The 24,236-nt window shown below is 33.8% G+C and overlaps 1 protein-coding gene across 8 annotated transcripts in view; it reads right to left on the bottom strand.

Moving 5' to 3' along the window:
- RGS12 (regulator of G protein signaling 12) overlaps positions 1–24,236 on the bottom strand; it is an 84,883-nt gene that overhangs the window by 9,275 nt on the left and 51,372 nt on the right. For 5 of the 8 annotated variants that reach the window (XM_038178391.2, XM_038178392.2, XM_038178397.2 and 2 more), the window contains 13 exons: positions 23,513–23,682; positions 20,204–20,296; positions 18,807–18,950; positions 15,065–15,244; positions 13,690–13,843; positions 12,373–12,449; positions 11,417–11,617; positions 10,427–10,500; positions 9,358–9,484; positions 8,226–8,322; positions 6,751–6,830; positions 6,087–6,240; positions 2,807–3,424 (listed from right to left, as the gene is read on the bottom strand). In XM_038178391.2, coding sequence (XP_038034319.2) covers positions 2,807–3,424; positions 6,087–6,240; positions 6,751–6,830; positions 8,226–8,322; positions 9,358–9,484; positions 10,427–10,500; positions 11,417–11,617; positions 12,373–12,449; positions 13,690–13,843; positions 15,065–15,244; positions 18,807–18,950; positions 20,204–20,296; positions 23,513–23,682 — 2,169 coding nt within the window. Of the gene's footprint in view, positions 1–1,240; positions 3,425–3,561; positions 4,967–6,086; positions 6,241–6,750; positions 6,831–8,225; positions 8,323–9,357; positions 9,485–10,426; positions 10,501–11,416; positions 11,618–12,372; positions 12,450–13,689; positions 13,844–15,064; positions 15,245–18,806; positions 18,951–20,203; positions 20,297–23,512; positions 23,683–24,236 lie in introns of those variants that run through there. The other 3 variants (XM_072037806.1, XM_038178393.2, XM_038178394.2) reach the window with 3 other exon arrangements.

Raw genomic sequence — 24,236 nt, forward strand, 5'->3', positions numbered from 1 at the left:
TAGTTTCCAGCATTCTTTATTGTGATGCTAAATGCCATTTAATAGTCTTTCCATGCAATCTCCATGAAATCATGAAAATAGAAAACTTTCAATAAAGTCGGGGTTGTTTTTTTTGTAGATTACAGTTCCTGTAAAATGGTAGTGTACTGCGAGAACAGTGTAAAATAGAGTTAGTGTATGCATCAAGTTTGTCAGAAGGAAGAAAGGCGTTTTACATAATTTTTTACTTCTAAAAAAAAAAAATTTGTCACAAAGTTAAGAGAAATTAAGATTTTCATTTTGCAAAATTATTTCATTTGACTACTTAAAGCTCTCTCATAGGTGACAGAAAAAATAAACCACAATCACCAGTGAGAGTAGAATAGACCAGTTGGAAAACATAAAAATTCAAATCCATAAATGAAATTCTAAAATAATTCAATATATAGGATATCAGTTTAGTGTGTAAAAGGCTGAATGATTTTAAAAGGGGAACTGCAACAGGACATGAAGTGCTTCATTTTATTTCATGGAGGCCCACGACTATGTGGGAACACAGTGACTTTTGGAAAAAAATGTCATTTTCAGTGCCCAGAACACAAAGGAGGCCTAGGTAACAGCACCGCAAGCTTCTTGCTGGTTTGTTTTGGTTGGTTGGTTGGTTTTCTGTTGTTGTTTTGTTTTGTTGTTGTTGTTTTTTAATTCGGCTTCACAGTGCTGTTATATAGGACCCATTTCTAAGAATGAAAAGAGTAGTTCAGCCTCCAGCACCCATCCAACCCTTCATTTCTTAATCAGAGACTACCAAATCAAGAGGTTGTTATATTGGTTACTCCACATCAAATGAACTGAGATCACCAGCTCATTTATCAAAGACAAGGGATGAATTGCTTGAGTTTAAAATAAGAAGAAAAGTGATGAATATAAAGTTTAGCCCAAGAACCCAAAGACAGAAAAGACTCTCCTTTCAGGAGTTCCTGTGATAGCTCATTTAAAAGAAATCTCCTGTCTCATCTGCCTTCTGGTGCACATGTAAATGCTATGGATTTAACATGTGACCTATTGGCATCTCAAGACAGCATTTACCTTTGATATTTAGATTATTAACAAATATTATGCTTGTCAACTTTGTCTCAAGGTAATTGTCAGTTCATATCAATTAATCTGTTTGTTATTAGAAGACAATTTCAATCATAATTCTTAATCCCAGGACTAAGAGAACTGCTTTTCAATAATGAAGAAAATCAAAGCTTAAAACCAGTTTGCATAACTAGGTCTAGAATTTATTACTCCTGAGAGAACAAAGATACAAAATACATGTGAAAACTACACAAAGATTTCTACAAAGTAAAAAGTAGAAAGTGGGAAAAGGGAAAGCTACAGTTCAGTGGTTACACAGAAATGTATGGCATGCATTAAAATACTGTAAATTCATGAAGTTTTCTTTTTTTTAAGTGCAAATGGTTTTTTTTAACAGTTCTCACTGAAAGCTATGCAAATTGATACCTATGTTGTACACTTGTCACATTACCAGAAAGACACCAACACAAATCTATGCATATACACATCAATACGTCTGAAGTACATTTTGTGGTTTTGTATTTGTAGGCACTGGTTACAAGTCTGTCCAATACTCAGTTTCAGAAATTAAGTAGTAGCGCTTATAGAACATTTCTCAAATACTACTAACAAAGGGATTTGTTTTTCAAATACCAAGAGAATGAAATAATTTGCATTGCCATTTATAAGCATCCAACAATCAAAGAAGTATTTACAAATCAACCATACAGATAAAGAACAGTATCAAATACTCTGTGTAAAAAGATAAATAATTAAAATGTATATTCCCACATCACAAAGAAATGTGATCATACAAATTATGGCACCATATGTTTGTGAAACATCAAAAATAAATGTAGCACATAGATACCTCTTCTTATATTTTACATTAAAATGCACAGTACAATGACTGTAAAATGTCAATGCCACAACACCCACCGTCTTCAAACTCTAGTTTCTGGTAATAGCAATTATTATTAGAGTCCGTGTTTATAGAAGTTTATAAGAAATGTCATACTTTAGCCTTGGGCTAATATTGCTCTGTGATATTGCTAGACCATGAAACTTGCATCCTAAAAAAAGTTACATATTTTCTTTAAAATTATCTCATAGAAAGAGCTAATTCACATGTGGCTATTGTGGGGTCAAGTGTGATAGATGCAGTCTATTTCTCTGGGTAGCAAAGTATGGGTTAAAAAAAACTTTTAATTTTTTACTTTTAGTCACAAATATCTATTAGAGGTGTTTGTTTTTTTTTAATTAAGGTTTATCCGTTTCAAATTTTAATTATAAATAGTCTTGCAATTTTCAATGCATAATTAGGGTTCCTGATAAAGCATTTAAACTTCTTTACCCTAATCATGCATCTCATTATGATAAATGGATCAGAAAATCTGGAATGCAGTGGTGTTATGCAACTCAAAATGCCAATATCCTGTTTTCTACTCCCAGACTAAAGAATGATATAATTAGAGCATATGGATGTATTTTAAAGGTTTGTCTGCACGTGTCCAGTTTTGACCACATGCAAAATCAAAATAAATGCATGTTTTTAAAGGCAACCAGAAATGTTACAGTTAGCACAGACTAAGGCAATGAAAATCTTTGTTTTGTAAAAAAAAAAAAAATAATAATAATAATTTTTTAAAAAAAATTAAGGTGCAGAGAAATTTTTCTTGCTTGCTTTAATGGGTGCCAAATACTGATTAGCAGTGCCAAGGAAAAGTAATTTTACATAAAAGGAAAGACTATTAAAATCTAGAAATACCTGAATTGGATCTTTGATATCCAGATTTTTCCTGATTATCTGCAAAAGGAGTTGGGGGTGGATAGTTGGCTTCTGTGAGTTTACTGATGTCTGACGGTGGTGTTGGTGGTGGCGGTGGTAGCAAAGTGCTGTTAGGGCTACTAATATCTCCTTCAGCCACAAGAGTCAAGTCTGCCACATTCTCATCATCTACCATCTGTATGCCTTCAGCTTGTAACTCTCTTGACTGCCTTTTCCATATTGTTGCATTGTTTTCGTGTGCATGTGGAATTGGAGACAATGTAGTATTAAAAGGAACACTGAAAGTCTTCTGACTGTGGAGTGCTGTCAAAGCAGATTTATGTTTATTTTCTGAGTAACCCATTTTCTTAACTGAATTTTCATTATAGTTTTGTATGGACTCCTGTTTTCCATTTGGCGATGTACATCCATCCTTGCCATCACTTTTTGAAACTCGCTTGTTGAGGCCTTTAGGACCTGCTGGCGTAGATGAAGATGGTTCTGGTCCAGTGGGTGGTAAACGAAGAAAGTCAGGAAGAATAAGGTCTTCTTTCCTTAGCAGTCCACGTTGGTCATCTGCTCTGTTACTTTGAGCTTTGGATATGAGTTCAAAAAATTCTATTGGGGAAAAACCCAAAATTGACAAGTTTTTGTCAGAAAGTGCAATGCCATTAAAACGTAAATTTTCAGCATATTTATTTTCCATGAAGATCTTCAATTCTTTCAATGCTGCCTTGAAATAAGATCCCATGTTAATTAGGAACTTTTTCAATTGCAGCAATGTTCACTAGCATCACTATAATTAAGACCATCAGGATTGCTATTGTAAGAGTTTTGCAGTTTGGAACAGCTGCAATTCACTGAGCCTTGAACACATCTTCTATTTTTATTTCCTATTTTATGCATTTAATAAATCTGTACATATACAAGATTTTTTAATTCTTTATACAAAGCAAGGCTCTGGTCTTACTAACAATGAGTGCACATTTTATATTCTGGATGGTTTTTACCCATCTTAATTCAAAAATAGCCATGCCATTTGAAAATTCATAGATTCAAAATGTTGCAAACTTCCTTGTTAATACTGATTTCTTCCCAGTTTAGTAATATTTTATCACAGTTTAAATTCAATTCATGGTATCTTTTTAATCCAGTATATTATCATCACAGAGCATGATCAGATGATGGTTTAAGTAACCCCATTTTACTCTGAACTGCAATGAATCAGTAGCATATAGATAGTCGATAGCCATCAAAAGAGCCATTAGTAATAACGATGGGGAAGGTTTTTTAATGGAGTTTTTAACACAATTAGAAGTGATTTTCTGATCACATACTCAATGATGTCCAATGGTTTAATATGTTTCTATATATAAATAATACCCAGAGTAAATCACCATTGTTCTAGAAAGCCTCAAAACTTGGCAACAAGAAACTTATCGGTCATAAGCCAAGAATCATATCACTCCTCAAAAAAGAAGCATTGCAACAATAGACAAACTCTTTGGTAGCAATCATATAAATATAAAAATATGTAACTCTTAATATAGGGTCTCTGCATGTCCTAGTTTTACAAGAAAAAAGCACTGAGACTATAGAATATTAAAGATGCTTAGAAACGCCATCTCCAACAGATGAATTAAAATCAATAGTTTCAACCCAGCTTATAAATACTGTTTGAAGCAAAAGCCATTACAAAAAAGCACAGAACATTATTATCAGTGTTAACCTAGCGTAATATAAAGTCATACGCTTGCATTTGTACGACCTCATTTATAATCTTCTAATCATATTTGGCAGGCTTTGCAATGTGTTTGTAAAAATGAGTCTTAAACATGCTTTGTCAAATGCCATATAATCTGAATGTAGCCAAGATGGAAGCTTCAAAATGCTTCTTATTGCCAAAGTTTTGCAAAATGGCGGTATGCATAATAAAACATGCAACATTTCTGAAATGTGTCATACAAAAACGTTCTTTTTTGAAATTTCAGACTTCATAGAACAGGGTTGTTTTTTTTCTTTGTTTTTTTTTCATTAAAAAACAGTCTACAACACTCAGTAAGTATTTTCCAAACTTAGACAAATTTCACAAAATTCAAAATAAAATGTGAAAGCCACGAATTCTGAAGTTTTCAAATTATGTTAATGTTTTACTCAGCCCTAGGAAGAAAAATGAAAATATTAAAATATGGAAAACAATTTAACAAAATAGTAAGCAACAGAATATAATTTAAAACACACCAACATTTTGCAATAACATTTACATTAACAAACATCTATTTTGCAATAAAAGTTTTAGTCATGGCATTTTTTTAATTCCAGTCAGTGGACATTTACTTATAGATGAACATTCATTTGCTCTATAACTGTACATAGCCAGGCTCTGGATATGCACATTAGTTAATATCAGCAGTAAATTTTAATTTGTGGGTATATTCTGATTTTTTTTTTTGTCTGGGGAAATTAATGCCTTAGGACAGAGTGGTGGTATACCAAGATTTCTACTTCTACATCAGTTTTATTCTTCTGTCTCCCAGAGACAACTTGCTATAAGAAAGTAAATTCTCTTTTGTTAGCTTTCGATAATATCATCAAAACTCTAAGGATTTAACTGGAAGTAAAAATAGGACTCAGAATATACAAGATGACCAATAACCGCTTTGCTTACTATTACTTGTAACCACCTTTTCAGGGCAGTTACTGATTGTCACCTTAGCTTTTACTCTTGCCCATCACATCTCTACATTCATCATCAGATTGTACTGCCCTGACCATTATAGGCTTTAGTAAAACATTTTCAAAAACTCTTACCTGAGTAAGTTGGTTACCTGAGTAAATTAGTTCTGCACAATTGTGCAGAACACCTTTCACTGAGTTACAAAATTTTATGTAAAAGTGGACAGAAAGATGAACTTTCACATGGCTTATAAAGTTGCAAGGGGTATCAAATGGGATATTCAACTGCAATTGAGTAACTAATTCCTTTTTATTTTACTTGGAATTAGGTACTTTACACTTTTGAAAATCCCACTAGACACCTATGTCTATCTTTAGGTACTTCAAAATTACTGTATCTGGCTTTTATGTAATCTTAAAGTTTTACTTTCAGTTTCAAAAACTTTACAATTCAAAGAGTATCAAACAAAAATACATGGACCATGACTGATTTTCACAATGCACTATTAAATAAATACATGACACCTTTTCCTACACAGATATACAATTCTAATTTTTCCAAGATTATTTATGTTATTACATAAACTATATAAAGTTCACATACCCTCTGCTTCATCCAAATTTATTTTCTGACATTTTTTTTTCCCAATCTTTGCAATAGAGTCTTCTCTTTTTGACAGTCGAACTTCCCTAGCATTTTTTCCATTTTCGCCTTTCATTTTGATAGAATTAGACTTTCCTAGAGTTCTTCCCTCTCCCTGCATTAGAAGGAAAGTTAAGGTACTACTTTCATTTATACTATATCATTGTGTACATAATATAGTCTAAGTTATAAATAAAGTTATTTTGAAACGTTTCTCCAACACCACCACAACAAACGTTTTAGTTTAATCTTCATTATTGCAAAAACATTTGCCATAATTCTCCCCCAAAATGTATAAAGAATATTATATTGTTTACTCTGAGGAATTCACATTACAGAAAGGGTCTATGAATTTCAAAATAACTTATCATTTTTGAACATAGACAAGCCAATTAGATGCAAAAATAAATAAATAAATAAATACACTGAAAGAGCCTCACAAAGACAAGTTCTCACACATATATGCTGTTGACAGTGGAAAAATAATGAATGAATTACAGCTATAATCAATCTAGTTACATAATTTGGCTGATTCAAAATTATGGATGAATGCAGCTTTAAGTATACAATTCCAGAAAGAAACAAAAGATGAACTAAGGGACAAAAATCACTGCAGAAGACTTACAGTAGTAGATACTTGATTTCTTGAAGTAGTCACAGTTACACTCTGTTTTACTGATGCACCTTTTTGTTTATCTGTAAACACTGAACATAAACATTCTTTCTTTAATTACAAATTTATAATTTTCCAAAGAAACCAAAACATCTAAGTGACTATGATGCACAAAACAGATATTTTGCTGTAAAACTTCAAAGGTATACTCAGAAAACAGTGATCATAGTTGATAATGCTGACATCTTTGAGTCAAAACCTGCCATAACTTCCCTCCACCTCTAATTTTTCTTTTTTTTAACACGAGCAATATTTTTAAAGTTTAAAGATTCTGAAGTTCCATTTAAGTTCTCCTATTGTTCTGTTAATTTAGATCAAATCAAATCTCAGTGTACTGTTCAGTTTGTATTTCCCAAAGTTAAAAAAACTCAATTTAAACAAGCAAAGAAAATCCAACAGAAGAGACTGTTGAAAGGTCAAGTTGAATTTTCTCTGATCTGTTTTATGCATCAATTGTTTTCTAGACACTGCCATATCCTCCTTGTCTATTTGTATGTTAACTAACAGCTCCTTCAAATTGCCTTTGGTTACAACACACATACAAACCTAAGGCTGAGTCTCAAGCAGATAATCATAGCAGTTTTTTTTTTACTGGGAAATGTCACAGAAACAGCCTACTACTGGAATGATCCTCTATGATTTATGCTCTTATAATAACTGGCAGCACATTGGATTACAATTGTATTCATAATACCTAAACTAGTTATCTTTGAGAGTATTTAGATTGGTATCTTTTTTTTTCAAAATGACAATTGATTTTGTTTCCTAGAAAAATGACAGATCTGCTTCTCTTCAATAAATACCTTCAAATTTATTCTCCTAGTTCCTTCTTCTTCCTTGAAGAAGATCTCTGCTCTAAATCAATTCAATTTAACCACATGTAATTTTATTGTTAAAGCTAAGTGTTGTGTATCTGTAATATCTGCCAATGAAACTGAACCTTCTGTGCATGGAAGTCACAAATCATATCATTTTTAGTAGTATCTCTAGAAATTATAGCTTTAAACTGGAGAGGTAAGCTCTGCTACTTTCTTATGTTACAGATGGAGGATATTATAACAGTGCTACACAAACTGCAGCTGTTTTACTCATACAGAGTGCTTCTTTTTAATTAATTGCCAAATTTACAGGAGTTATTTGTCTTTTTTTTCTCATTATTATCACTACGCAGTATGTCCTTAAACGTGTGTGTAGTTCCAAGAGTGAAAGTAATACTGTGTATTCAAATATTGCTTGTGCAGAATTTCTTACAACAGTAAAGAACGTGGCATCAACAGACAAATTTAAACTTCAATCTTCAGAAAATTCACTCCTTTTTACTTAAAAATAATATAAGCTACATGTGACATATCAACAGAAGAAACTAACCAGTCACGGTTTTTGAAACTGACTTTACATTATAAATAAAAGCTTTCATACCACCTTACCTCTACTCTTTGTTGGCTCTTTTTCATCTAGAACAACTCGCTGACCATCCAGATTAGATATAGGGACACCAAGATCAAGTGGTTCCTGCTCACCATTCTAAAGTCGGATCACAGTTTGTATATAATAGAGAAAAAGCTGTTTTCAGAACAAATTTACAATCTGACTTCAAAAAGAAAAAAAAAAAACGAGCACAGTATTTTTATGTTTCAGTGTAGCCTCAATAAATCCTTCTGCCTTCCTAAAAATGTTTATTCCATTTGTGCATTTGTGTTAAATTACTTTGACTACAATAAGTTTGACCCATTTACATGAGAAAAATGGTATCTGGGGAGAAGATACAAGGAGACAAAATCATCCACACACAAATAGTCTAGGACTATTGCAGTATATGCTTAGAAAATCACATTTCTCAGAGGCAGTTTGAGGTTATTTTCTATTCTAAATTGGGCATATTTTGTTAATTTTATAATTCCATTAAATGAAATTATCTTAATAGCGATATATTTTTCAGGTATTTGGAAAACATGGTGTGGTTCAGCCAATGCATTCTAGAAATGCTACAAATTTAACTTGCCATTCCTTGACATTTCCTCATAATAGAATAGAGGAAATGCTAGGTGAGCATTTGGCCGTGGGCAAGTTGAGTTAGCCTGTTTCCACAGAAATATTCTTTATAAGGATTTGATGCAACTTTCCTGATTCCCAGAATAATGGGATGACAGCTTTAACTAATCTCAATCAACTTTCCTCAGCTTACAAGTGGAAGAGTCTGGCTCTGGAAGAAGCTATGTTCAGGTTCCGTTATTTTGGATGTTGGATTTATTCTGATTGAGACTATAACATAGACGCATACTGAAGCTTTCAGGTAGTTACTATTAAGCACAATGTTTACGACTACTATTCATTTTCATCAAAACATGTGGTTATAAATACATGTATTTATATAAATGTACATATATACATATATATATATATGTACATATATATAATACATATATAAATACATGTATTTATAACATGTGGTTATAAATACAGATTTTAATGGCTGATTATAAGGATAGGAAAAATTTCAGAAACACTCTTCTCCAGACAGAAAATAACACAGCTTGAATTACATCAAAAGATACTTACTAGTCTTGCCACAAGCTCATTAAGATTTAAACCATATTTTGCAACCACAGGCCTTAAGACCTCTGTTACTGGTTTGGTGGGTTTAGCCTTCAAACCAACTGATCGATTGATTGGAACAAGATCCAGCCTGAAACATACCAATTGTCACAGTAAGTATGAACTATTCTAATAAAACATAAAAAATATATATTAATTCCAACTTACAGCAAAGTTACACTAATTCAAAACCAGTGACCCTGCATATAGTGAAACTTCAGTAGCACATATCTGTCCTTACCTGAAGGGATAAAGCATATTTAATACAAATAAAATGCCCACTGTTTCACGTGCCAGAGCTGAGTGAAGACATTGTGGGCATGGCGATCCTCAGACCAATTAAATACATTATATGGAACTTTTCATTTTCCCACTGCGATTGATCTGACCATTCTGGTCCAATAGTGCTTCCAAAATTACTCAATACCTGTGCTGCAGCCTTGGATGCAAGAAATACATTTCTTCCCATTGTCACAACAGAGACTCATGATGTACTACTATTCAACTACTTTGAGATGGACGTGGACCAGCTTTTTTTTTTTTTTTTAAATGTGAGAACAAATACAGTGGAATTCCAGAAGATGTTAATTTCTGGTTGGATGACACCATATCATAAAAATTTGCTGTAAGAGGAACCCATATGCAAAAGATCTGTCCTATATGCTTGATCAAAATTGCTCCAGCTTGAGCAGTTAAGACTGAGATCATAAAAATATATAATTGTCCCTAACCTGGAACACTGGCATTTAAATTCCACTTGAATCTATAACAGCAATTAAGTAAACTTCATTTTTCAGTGTTTGAAATTCACCAGGTGCTGCTCTAGTCAGTTTGAAATGTTCCTGTAATTCCATATTTCTCCCATTGATCCTTATGCTGGCTGCCCTGATCTGAATTACCTTTTAGAGGCACTCTATCCCACCATCACCTGAAGAGGAAGTGTTTAGATAGTTCTAAATCTAAGGGAGATCAGTGTTTAAACACAAATGTGGGATGGAAAATGCCAGAAAAAGACAGCATCATTGACTCTTACCGAAATAAAGTGCGTTTTTCTAAACGTAGGTCCCGAGACTCCAGGATGCTACTGTCTTGGTGCAATACAAGCGGCTAAAGAGCACATCAGGAACAAAAGGAAAGAGAATAAATGAATTTTAAAATTATGTAATAAAGAACAGCTATGAGATTAAAAAAAAAAAAAGCTGTTCAGATAACTCAGAAAATTACTAGTATAGGTTGTATGCATTCTAATGGATATTAATTTACAATAAGCAAATAGATTGAGGTCTATCTTTGTCTAGTTGCAAGACAATGACTGAACTTCAACTTCTACTGCAGTAATCAGGTATTCAAGAATTCGGTGTTTTAAAACAATCTTAGATCCTCCAGCTTAAATAATTACATAGAATGAATGACACATTAAAAACCATAAAAAAAAAAATAGCAGTCATTGAAAGATTTAAAAGAATAGGCACATAACTATAGGTACATGCATTAATATTTGCTATCGTAAACATCTAAATTGATCATAATGACAAATTTTTTAAAAAAATAAATGTTCTACATCCACAGCTGCTCTTGGAACTGCAGACATCTGTTGGAGTAAGTGTTATCATCCCCACACCAAGGTAAGCTGCTGCCTTGGAAATTTTCCTCAATATTAAAATATGTACCTTAATTGTTGTAAGGATTTATCTTGTTTCAGCTTTGAACAACTGAATGTCATTATGTTTTTTGTTTGTTTTAATGAAGAACCATCTACATTTTTCCTAATAATCAACCCAAACCTCCCCGGGCTCAACTGGAGGCCATTTCCCCATGTTCTAAATTCTTGTCATAAACTTCAATTCTAGTTTCATCAAAATTGTTCTTTAACTAGAATTGCAAATGTAGACCAATGGTAGAACCAGAAGATATGCTACTATTGGGAACATAATTTCTTACTGGTAAAATGACTATGAAAACTCTTTAAAAAAAAAAAAAAAAAAAAAAAGGAAAGAAAAGGAAAAAGAAAGATATGCACTACCTTATCACCTCCAACTAAAAAAAGGTCCACTGCAGCTATGTTAATGCCATGTTTCTCACAGAGCCCAGATAGCACCTCTTTGATAGAGAATCCAGATTTAACAGCCATTTTGCTGGAAGAACCATCTGGAAGGTTTACACAGCAGTATTTGGGGGATTTCTCTTTATCTGGTACAAATGCAGGTAATCTAGAGGTTTCAGACTTGACAAGAAAAAGAAAGAAAAGTCAATGCCCAATGGGAAAATACCATAGTCTTTCATTTCAATGTAGGTAAAATAAATGAAAATAGTAAAATAAATTATGTTCTATTATTAATTTTGCATTTCATTAATTTCAGACTGCGAACATAGAACACGATTGTTAGAAATCACAGCATCTTCCCTGATTATTTCCGCACATATGAGCACAAAATTGTGAGGTTTGTAATTCCTTCTCTCTCTTCTCTCTAATTTTAGGAGCAAAATTAAGTCATGACGACTAGACGGACAATTCACAACTTTAAAAGAAACAGGGAGGAATTCTGGTACTACAGAAATCAGCCTAACACGAATATGGGTCAGGCAAAGAGAAAGCTTTAACATGTAGCTGTTCATAAAAAGACCTCAAACGTCTGGTAGATGGAAAAAGCTGTTTATAAAGAGCTACGGTAGCTCCCCTTGAAAGGTAAACTTTTCTTCTAGAAGTTTACTGGTGTCTGAAGTTCAGACAGACAATAAACAGGATACAGAGGATATCTTTCTGATAAAAGGACAAAATTAGAAACATATGAACACAATCTCTATTCCAGGTCTATCATTCTAAAATTGCTTAATACTACATCTCGTCCTCTAAATGTATCACTTAAAGATGTTTTCCCATAGCATTACTTCAAACAAATTACTTCAGACTTCATAAAAAAAATAGTAATTCACTGTTTTCACTGCTTCCCCACTTCATTATTAAGAGCAAACCATTACCAAGTCAAGACTAGCAGTTGATGACATGGAGCCTTGTGATTCCCTCCTGTACGATAACCCATTGGACTGAATAGAATCTGTTTATGGAAAGAATAAATGATCAGTAAAATGGTTGTTTTTTTTTTTTATAATTTCTTATAATACAGAAAGTTATTGCAAAACATTAGCTCCTCTGGTTAGAGAAATCATTTTTTCATTAAAGGAAAACTCCAAATATTCATCCTATGCACTGAAGCACTGAAAATTGAAGCAATATTTGGTCAAGTTATGCAACTCTTGAACAACCCAATTTGGTTTTATGATGTTTTTAAATATAGATATATATATATAATCCTAAAGTTTTGTTGTTGTGTGTTTTGTTGTTTTGTTTTAATTTAAAAATCAGCTTACCTCTTCAGATATTTTAAGGGAGAGATGTTGGAAAACTATGATCTTACACAATCACTAGTTATTTTCAGAAGCTTAAGTCTATAATCCTAGTAAATGTCTCTGATATTCTCATATATAAAAACACAAACTATTAATTTGACCACGGACATCTCATGGGAGTGTGGCTTTACTAGAAAATAGACAAGAAGAAAACACAACCACACAGTCTAAATTTGGTGCTTTGATGACATTTTTCTATTATTTTAACTCAATAGAATGAGTTAATCCGACACTTTCATCTCTTTCTCTAGAGACCATGTACTGGTGCATTCATAATGAAAGTCTTCCTTAAACTCTTGAAAACAACAAAGTTAAGCAACAAAGCAGCAAATTATGAGGGCTTTCACAACTCTGACTCTTCCTTCATTTTAATCAGGAAAGGACTAAACAGGAAAAGTCCTTTCCTGAATAATAGGACACAGAAATAGTGAGTGTGTTCAGAAGTGATTGTACCTGTGTGGTATTAATAAAAGAAAGATTGGTAGGACCATGTTGATGGAGGGTTTTTTAAATAGCTGTAGCTACGACACTATTTGCATGTATAGCTCCTGAACTTCTCTGTAAAGGACTGAAATTATCTTACTATAAATATAGCAGTGTTCTGCTTTAAAAAGCAATTGCCAGCACAAAGAAACATGGAGTATACTGTAAAGCAGGGAAAAAAAAAAGTCTCTTGGAAGTCAATACAATCAAGTTTAAACATTTTCATACTTCTATTTTTACACCTGTTTCAATACAGCTCCGAGTGACACTATGCCCTTCTGATTTGACAGTTTCTTTTCCCTCTGTCACACCTAGATATGTACTTAGAAGCAAACTCAATATGATGTGATTAGTCATATCTACTGATGAAACAGGTGAGCAACAATGTGGAATGTGAACACTCACCATGTTGATAATCACCATTTTCCTTTCTCTTCTGCGATTTTCCCAAACTCTTACTTCTTGACCATGAGAAAAACGTCCCCCTTTTTTTCTTCTCAGTGTCCTCCTCTCCTGACTCTTCATTTAAGGATCTTCCTGACTTTGATTTACCACTTAACTATCACCAAAACACAATTAAATCATTGGTTGGAACACAGTTGTAAGCATATTACTTATAAAACAAACCTCACACACTTCTTCCTAAATGAGTGTGATGGTCAGGTTAGTAGTCATCTTTACCCTATCAATAACTATAGAGTCAGCACCCCTCCCAGCAGGAAAAAAAAAAAAAAAAAAAAAAAAAGAGAACAACTGTGGAAACCAAAAGAAACATGTGATGGAGATGTTCTACCAAGTAGGGACGATAATACAGTAGCTGAAAACAAGCCACGTAGAGCTCCTGTAAACATGAAAGAGCTCTTCACAGCTTACTAGTTACTGTGGAAAAGCCTTTAGCCTTAATTTTACAACACAGAATTTCCATTTAGATATTTCTGATATTTTTTCTAGGCTGGGCTTGAACATGAACAATGGAAATGTACTGTTTCACCCTTATAAATAAATACAAGTATTTATTAACACTGAAGAATACAAACTTTAGGAATGCATGCTAATAAACTAACCTTGCTTTTAACACACTATTCTTGTTAGATTATTAGGCTATTCTTTAAAATGCTACTTTTAAAGTTTCCTAGTCATAAAAATACATGAAAGCAGATGGGCTAATGCATAGTGATTGACATGACAAATGCAAAGTTATAATTTACCCGTGCAGTTATGTAATACCATGGTGGTATTATCCAGATGAAGAAAAAATAAACTTTAAATAATGTTAGGAGTTCAGTAAGACTACGGGTCCAATTTTTAAGCAACTGTATCTGCTTTACACAGAATGATCTTAGTTCAGTATGGCATAAGACATTTAAAGAGTACCCCTTTCAAAACTGAGTTAGATTGTGTCGATTTCTCAAATAATTTCTGATATCTCAGCTCTCAACAAAGATTAAAATATCACATCTCAAATCCAATATTCAATCAAAATAAAATTCTGAACTGATATATGAAAATAATCCCCAATTTTTTATTTTTACACATATTTAAATTACAATATGGATTTAAAATTATACTTAGGAAAACAACAGCTAAAATTCTGATTTAGAGGTGTGGATTAAAACAATGCATTTTTCTGAGAATGTAAATATTTTGTAATTTTAGTATTTGTCTAGTGATGCTGGCATTCTAATTGTTTTTCATATATTATCTTTGCCCTTCTAAAGAACTTGAAATACAGTTTCTAAGACCATATTTTTCAGATAACAACAATGAAATCAGAAGTAACCTTTTTCGGTGTTGAGATATTGGACTTCTCTGAACTGATACTGTGTTTAGAAGTGGGACTGCTGGGAACACGTTGTGGATCTGGAAGAGTACGACCTTCTACTTCAGCTAGGATGCATTCTTGGTAAAGGGGGGATTTGAGAAAGCGAGTATAGCTATCAAACTTCATCAAGTTAAAAATCTGAAATTAAAATGCAACAGAGAATGATTACACAAGCTTAAATAACACATTAAAAAAAAAAAAAAAAGAAGCTATTTCACAACAGCCAACTTCCACAAAATTTAGTAAACAGCAATAGGCATGATTTTGTTTAGATCTGGTTAAATATATTATACCAATTTAGAAGGAAACAGAATTTGATCTCTTCCTTTAGCACAGGTTCAGAGAAATATTATGATTTCCACATAGTGCAAAGTTCATAAGTTGAGTCTTGACAACACCACCCTCGTATCCATCTTTTACTGTAGTATTTATGTCTGCACATTCTATGTAAAGCACATAGCAAGCTAGCCATTTGAAACATTTTTAAGGAATTATTACAAATTATACAAGTATATTTTTAAGGTATCTGTGAACAAGAAGGACGTTTATGGTCTAAAACTCAAGGAATATGATATAATCACAGTATGCAACAGTATATAATAATACAAGATATACAAAGTTAACTACTGACACAGGAAGGAGCAAAGAGCCCTATACAGCACTATAATAGTGTTCATGTGCTCAATAATAAGAAACAAAGGATCGTTGATTTTGGAGGATCCAATAATCAAAGTAATATAAATCAAGACCTTGAAAAATAAAAGATTATATAGGATGGCTGCTCTGAGTGAGACCAACGTACATCTTTAACAACATAAGAAGGAAGAAGAACAACATAAGAAGAAGGAAGCAACTCTATACCATGCCTGGAGCAAAAGTCCAAGACTAGTTTAGCCAAAGTAAATTCATGCAAGTAAAGGAAGAAAAGTTTTGTCTTAGTTGCTAAAAAGAACATCAAATGTATTGTTCCATTTTTGCAAACCTATAGCTTTAAGTGAATTCATACTTTTAACTTTATATCTTCTCTCATGATTAAACTAACTGCACATGATTTGAAAAAACAGAATGAATGCCTCTTCTTGGGACATGACTAATTCCCTACAACAGAAGAATGGCACACACCACCCAACTGGCTACGGCATTGCTAGGAGTCTATGGAGAAGCCCATCACAAAGCCACAGGGGCCCAACTGCAGGAAGGAAGCATTTTTTAAACAGAGAGACAATCTTCTCAACAAGCACTAGCCCAAAGTTTTTCTGGTAAACAGCAAGATAATGCAGAGAAAACTTGATGCTGAAGTGTCACAAAAACCTAACCCAAACTGAATGCTGACATCCACATTCTTGCCTCCAGCTATATTTCTATTCCCTCTTAGGTGTTTCCTGTTGTTTCTGTTGCATCCTCTAATTAATGGTTTTCCTATTGAAAAAATACTTTTGTAGGGTTTATTTTACCAGTTTAGTGAGCTGAAACAGCCCAGCACAAAGTCTAGTGAGCCCTCAATGTGGTGTCAGAGATGACTGAGTGTCAGTGACCCTCCCCATTAGAAAAACTGCTCACAATAGAGAATTTCCCATGAAAAATACAATCCTTCTCTGACCACAATTATACTGGTAAAATTCAAAAAGGCAACACACACTCTTCAGGCAAAGGCCCAGCAACTTACTTGGTATATGCAACATGCACAGCTGTAAAACATTTAGCTACTTCTGTTGAACTCAAAGAATATTACTGTTGTGTATTACCAAAACAGTATAAAATATAGAGAGCCAATTACAAGAATTAAAAATGCCTCAGTCTCATGGAGTCATAGATGCACTGATGATGCAAGTTTATTAGGGAAAAATGAAAGTACAGTCTGCACACCTACAGATACATTTATATATATATATATATATATATATATATATATATTTATAAAAGACCGTTTTGCAGTGCATCTAATGCTAAAAGCTTGCATTTAATACAGTTAAAGGATGAAAAGTATGATTTTAGTATCTTTAAATGATCTACACTGATGCATCCAGAATCACTCAAAGTCTTTGTTCTTATTCTATTGTATGAACAGTGAAATACTAACTAGACCTTTTGGTTGCATTCACACTGTTATATTATACCACCTCCATCATCACATTTGGGAATATTTTAGTAAGGTTATGGACAGAAGGCAACTTTAAGAGCATTCCCAACAGAAAACACTTTCCAAAGCATTCTTCTACACACACTTGCAGAACTCCATTGCAGCCTTACCACTAGCAGTCCGTATTCCAGATCATCAAACAAAGCTTATCCAACCACCACAAATCAACACCTTTACACTTTGCACTCAGGGCTGAAATTCAAAAAAGCCTCGTGACAGCACAAATGAGCCTTCTCACTGTTCACGTGGTGTTGTTACAGTGAGCTGAACTTGGAAAGTCTGTGTATGTGTTGCACAAACCAAACTCACCTGCAGTTCCCTGTTCCCAAGGTCACACCACCCGCTAGGACCACAAAACCGACCCACTGTTTTCTCACTTAGCGAAATCAAGATACAAAGGGCCATCAAGGCAGTTCCTTACCCAGCACCTGCCTCAACCAGACAACAGCACATTAGTAGCTCAGTTAACACACCTAGCTGCAAGGCTGCTCAATGAGACAGAAGAAACTGTCATTACATCTTCATAGGAGGAAGAAAACCTGCATCAGCGCAGACACCACACTAAAGAGAACACCATCTGCTCCAACAAGAAGGTGAAGAAGAATTCCGACATGGAAAGCCAAGATTAGGAGTGCATGAAAATGTCTGAGAAGATCATGGCTGGCAATTCCCACAGAAGCCTCAGACTTCGGGAGGTGCACATGGGGCAGTTGTATGCTGCATTATATGCTAGAAGCTGCCAGACCAGCAGTCAGGCCTACCCTTCTCTCCCTACTTGGCAGATGGACAAAATTAATACATCTATCTGTTTGTGCACCCACAAGCATGTAATCTGAGGCTGCACTTAGGATATGATTGTGAATTGGTTCGTTTATGCAATTAAATCTATATCTTTGGTTCCTAAAAAATATGATCTCAAAATTATTTCTACTACTAAATTGTTAAGGTGGGAGTTACAGAAGAGTTTACTTGGACAAAAAAAGGAGAAACTTAAATTCTACAGAAAATGTAAGATATATCTTGTTGTTACAGAACTGTTCTGTTGGGAACATCAAAATTACTTAAAATGCATCTGCTTCAGAGGTCTTCAGACACGAACAGTTTCAATAAGCTCTTTGTTTGACAGTTCTATTAAAGCATAAGGGAAGGAGTCCTTCAATACGACAGGCGTATTTTACAAGCCACTTTACCAAAATTAGATACTATTTGTGTACAGAATTGTCCACTAAAGGAAAGAATAAGCAACCATATGCAAACACCATATGCAATGGTAATTCCTCACAAGTTACTACCTACTTGCAATTTCAATGATATTTTTCAGATTATTTAGTTAATGGCAGTTTTCAATACATCCTCAAATGTACACATGAACAATCAAGTAGCAGTCCTTTATGCAACCTTTTTCTGTACCACTAACTGAATCTTTGTGATCTTGGCTTCTCTGTGTTTTTATAGGTAGTAAGGTACACAGCATGTAAAAATACTTTTATACATTTCAAAGTACTTCAAAGGAAAAGATACCAGACAAACGTACAACAATGTTATGTTTTCTAGAGTTACCTGAAGTTGCTGTTCCTTGAACATATCTGGATGTGGGGAATTGAGAATATCATCTGCCAGCTGTGCCTGGCTATCAATATTAACTGGAGTTGTAGCTTTGCTACACAAAAACTTAGTGAAGATCTCCCGAGCTCTGTAAGAAAGCTGTAGAAAACCAATGCTATCCTGTTAATTTATATGCAACTTTGCAAATGCATCTTTACACAGCTATTTTTAATACTGATGTATTTAATCCAAAAACATAGAGCCATTCCAATTTCCCAAATTTCCCAAATACATATAAGCAGTTTTCATTTAACAGCTTTTGTTAGCTTTAGGAAAGAAACAGTGTTTTTTTTTTTCCTTTAACATTGTAAATACTCATCAGATATTTCTTAAGTGGTAAAAGATACCATCAAAATAAAACTTTAAATAATTAAACTATGAAATTAATAAAGGTGAACCACGTCAAATGCTATCTTAAGAGGGAGATGAGGTATTTTATATTTTAAACCTTTCAGATAATGGTTACTATTTAAATAAATTCTCTAAGCTTCAATTTCTAGAAGTTAGAAAAATGTAAACATATATTTGAATATTTACTGTTAGAAAATATTCATGTGCTATTTTTACCTTGTTTACTTTGAAACACCCACATTATAGAAGGAATGAAAAAAGCACACCAAACTGAGCTCAGAGCCCTTACATGGGGTGTTCAGAAAATACATTGTTCTAAGACAGAAGAAAGTCGTGAAAAAAATTGATGGTCCATAAAGGAGCAAAGGGGTACTAGGAAGCTGAATCCATTTCCGCAGTGTAAACCTGACTAGATGCAGTTGTGATGTTGACAGCAGTTGTTGCAAACCTGCACAGAATTAATGTAACTAAAATTGCCTGACCAATGTCAGACTGTGGTAAAAGAATGAGATGCACATTCTCATAATCTGTGAACAAATATTAATACCCTTACTGCAGCAGATATATTAGTTTACATATATACATATGTTAGTTATATACACATTATAAACAAATTATCTTGCAAATAGAGGCAGTTTAGCTGAAAGAGCACAACAGAGGCTAACTTTGCTCTCTTGAGGAACTTAACTCCTTGACATGTCAAATTAATTTGCTCTGCATTCTCTTACACTGGACTAGCTGTTTTTCAACATCCAAAATAGCTTAGCTATTCTTACTATTCTTAGTTACAGAACTATCTCTGCACTTCACTGAAACCTAACTACATCCAGCATCTTAAACCTGGGACAGTGCTCTCAGGGAACTGAGAAAATTAGACTGAAGCTCTAACCCTAGTGTAGTGAAATCACAGTAGACCAAACATAGTTCTAATAATTTCAATAATCTTGAAGTAACAGTTTGTAGCAAGCAACACCATATACTGAAACACAATATTGACTTACCTCTTTTTTATCATGTGCAGGTACATGGTTAAAATATTCACACGCCTGCCAAAATAAAATATTTTCTTCACTAAATTCCTTCCGCAGAAATTCCTAGGGTGAAAACAAGCAAATAATTAAGCACATCATAAAGAAAAGAAGTTACTTGTGGTTTTTCACAGTAATAATTCAGTCCAGTTTTAATGCATGTCCAATATACACCTAGTGCTTTTCCTCTCTCGTTTCTTTTAAATGTATACGGTTGAAATTAATGCATCAAGTTGCAATCACATCATTTTCACATACAAGAATGAAATTTCACATTAGGTAGTATATATACACGAGTGAATAAACCTAATAAAAATTTAAATAATGTATAAGTACATTAAAAAATTATACCATAAACCAGCTGCCTTTAATTGCAGTACTAATAATAGAATAGAATAAATGTTTATCAAGCAGTGTGCATAACCAATTGTGTATTCATTACAGCAATTTTCTGCATCACATGCCCACTACAAGAGTATTTCATCACTGCCTGCTTATGTGTTCAGATGGATTCTCCATGGAAAAGACTTTCTCAGAGGAAAATAAAATATCTCAGTAAAACAAACAATAATCACGTTTATATTACAGCATCCAAAGGTCCAAATAAGGACCAAGATTCCATTCAGTTTGAAAATTGTACAAAGACATACTGTCCCTGATTCAAATCTGTGTAGTTCAATTTTGTCTCAGCATATTTCTTGAAAGCATTTTACCCATTATTTAAAAAAAAAAAAATCACTCTAAAAAGTAAACTTGGTCTTCTAAAAACTCTCCAGTGACTCATTTAGTTGGAACAATGCTTGTTTATGCTTTAGAGCTTTACCTATCAGTGTTTAAGTGAAAAGAATTTAGGTTATCATACAAGCCACAACCTTCACTCAAACATCACACTGCTATCACTCAAGTTTCCTTAACATTCAAGGCAGTCTCAGAGGAATCTTCACAGAAATACTTAAAACTAAACCTTATTTGTCCTTTTAGGACTTGCACAGATTTCAGAGAGACCAACTGTAAAAAAAAAACAAACAGTTGAGACAGACTACAACACACAGAGCCTAAATACACTAGCAGCCTCTCAGTTTAAACTATAAGTTTTTTAGATGCCTAACCTGAAAATTAAAAAATAAGTTTAAAAAAAAAAAAAACAAAAACGAAACGAGAGTAGTCAGGGGACATTGCTGTCTTACATGTAATTACAGATTAGAAGAGAATCAAATTAGTGAGCAGGAACTGGAACCCAACTGCCTACTTCCCCACTCTGTGCCTTCACATCTCCAGAAATCTCCTCTTTGCCTTCTTTTTGGCCACATGACTTTGGCACAGCTGGCTGCACAACAATTAGGAAGACTGAATGGAGCCCCACTTGGAATATTACATGGCCTAGTAGCTGTCAAAATATGGCTGGGAAGCTGGAGATGTGGGTTTGAACCACTTGAGGAGGGAACTGCAAACAGGTCTCTCACTTCCTGGATGACTGCTCTCATCAACAGACTATTATGCAAAATGTGAGTATTTGCAAAACATGCAAAATCTCTTCTTCAAGAGTAATTTCTGCTGTGTGACAAAGCTGTCCTCAGGAAAGCCTCTGCATTCTGAATCCCAAATGGACCCAGATGCTACTATGAAATCGTAAATTACATGCTGATGCTCCAAGGTTCTTGAACCCTGGTGGATATCTGCGCCATCTGGCTAGTTATACATGTAGGTGATTTCCTTCGGAGTCCATGGGGTTTTAGAACTTCCCTTTGAAGGAATGTTAACTTGTCACTTGCAAAGGCATTTCATCCAGCTACCATGATCCTACTTTACGCCAGAGTTCATGGCATTAAAGTATCCAGGTAGCAGGTAAAGTTGAACAATGGCCCTGGATCTCTCTTGGGCCTCAAGAAAATGGTAGCACACAATAAATTTCAGCACTCCCTTTCTTTAAATTGAGTATATCTTTAACACATGTATTTTTGTAAAGTTGATAAAAATAATTTTTAATTAGAATGAGGAATTCTATTCTAAATTAGAATTAGAAATGCAATTTTAACATTTAATCTGAAAATTCAGTAAACACCAGTTACTTTCAAACTTCTTAATAAAAGTTTTGAGCATTCATAGTACTAAAAGACTGCAGCAATTTCTTATGTATACATAAGTAAGCCTACTGATGGTTTAAAAGTAATGAGAAAGGACAACTAAACTTTCAGTAGAACTATATCCATTTTAGGTGGACTCTAACATTCGATCAAAATTGTAATTTTTCTTTCAGTATGAGGAGAATCTCAATATCTAAGCAAAAATGCTGATGGCTCTTGAACTACACTGCTAAGAAAAATGGAAAGACGGGGAACTCGATATCTAGGATGTATTATTTTTCTTTTACTTCTTCTGTTTCCTCAAACAGGCATTCACTGTTAATCTGTTTTTCATGTCCCCTCACCATTTAAGCTGGAAGTCTGACTATTAATCATTTTAATGTACTTTCATATCAAGTAAAGGAGTTACTGCAGATTCCAGAAATCTACATCTCTTGTACCAGAAGTTTCTTTATGTTCTGTTTGAGAAAATTATTTGGGCAGCACAAAAAGTCCTTGTACAACATATACAGAATCAACAACAGACTTTCTGAGCAACAATGCAAAACCATATACCCCTCAATTTCCTTATATGTAAAATAAGGATGATACTATTTATAACTTCATAAATGTCCCGTGAAGAAGTTTAATTTGTGCTTTGCAAATACTCAACTCTGTTCCTGAAAACTGCAGCTTTAACCACTGCTCTTAAAATACCTAACTACTTCAAAAATATTTCTAAAAAAGGTTTTTTCAGGAAGATAAACCACTGTATCATCAAAAAAAAATCTTCTGCATGGTTTCCAACATTTCAGTAAAGCTTCCAAACATTTCAGTAGGCAAATATGTGAGTAAATCATTAACTCTTAGAGAACTACTGAAACCTTGCCTTTTTCTTGTAAAAAGGTAAGAGATACAAAATATAAACAGAGATGTTATACAAAATGTGGAATCTTACTAAAAGTTCTGGTGCAAAGAAAAACATACCCTCCTCTGAGATTCAGATAAAATGGAGGATAATTCATGAAAATACATTACTATGAACTCTTATTAAGCTGTGAACCAGTTTAAACTTAAAAGATGTTGAGATAACCATTGTGCAACAATGAACTATCTCTTGTCCTATGTAGGGATAGCATCACAAAAGGAAAAAAAAAAAAATATTACAGCAGTGACATCAGGTAGCTTGAAAGGCCTCGTACTATTTCTCAAACCTTACCGAAAAATATTTAACACCAAGAGGATCCTGAAGAAGACGCTCGAATGAAACTGCCCAGCTTGCAACTCTTCTGTCTCGAAGTCGTCGGCAGCTCTGTACGCTGGGAAGACTAGCATTGCTACTGAGGCTGTTCTCACTGATGCAATCTTTCAAATCAGTACTATTCAGCTCTGTTTAAAAAAAAAAAAAATAAAATATTATTCACTTTTATTCTTTCCTCTGCCACACGGTTTTCTTCATTTATCACATCTCTTTCACAAGCTCATAGTAGTGCAGACTTCAAAAGCTCTCTGCATTTTTTATTAGGGGCACCTACATAGAAAATAATAATAACAACCATCTCTCAATTTTATTCTGTTGCAAAGAAAATTAAATGAGCATCTTAGCAGCAATGCCCTACCAGAAGCAAAAGGAGCAAGCAGTGGATTCTGCTAACACTCCTCACCACATGGACTGCAATCTTTTGTACGGTTATCCAAGAATGATAGATCTTTAAAAATCTACCGCTCACCAGAAAGTGGAAAAAAAAAGAAAAAACTATTTGATGACAGAAGATTGAAAATTGTATGAAATTCTACTATCATTCTACTATCAGTCAGAGGCTGTCTGAAGTGTTTCATGGAATGAGAGATTCTTGCTAAATGCTAAAAGTTAAGGAGAAAAACCAACTTAAAATAGTACTATCAACGAAAATGAGCTAGTAAAGAATGTCCTCCTTATTCTT

The sequence above is a fragment of the Anas platyrhynchos genome, chromosome 4, assembly GCF_047663525.1.
Source record: "Anas platyrhynchos isolate ZD024472 breed Pekin duck chromosome 4, IASCAAS_PekinDuck_T2T, whole genome shotgun sequence".
NCBI lineage: Eukaryota > Metazoa > Chordata > Aves > Anseriformes > Anatidae > Anas > Anas platyrhynchos.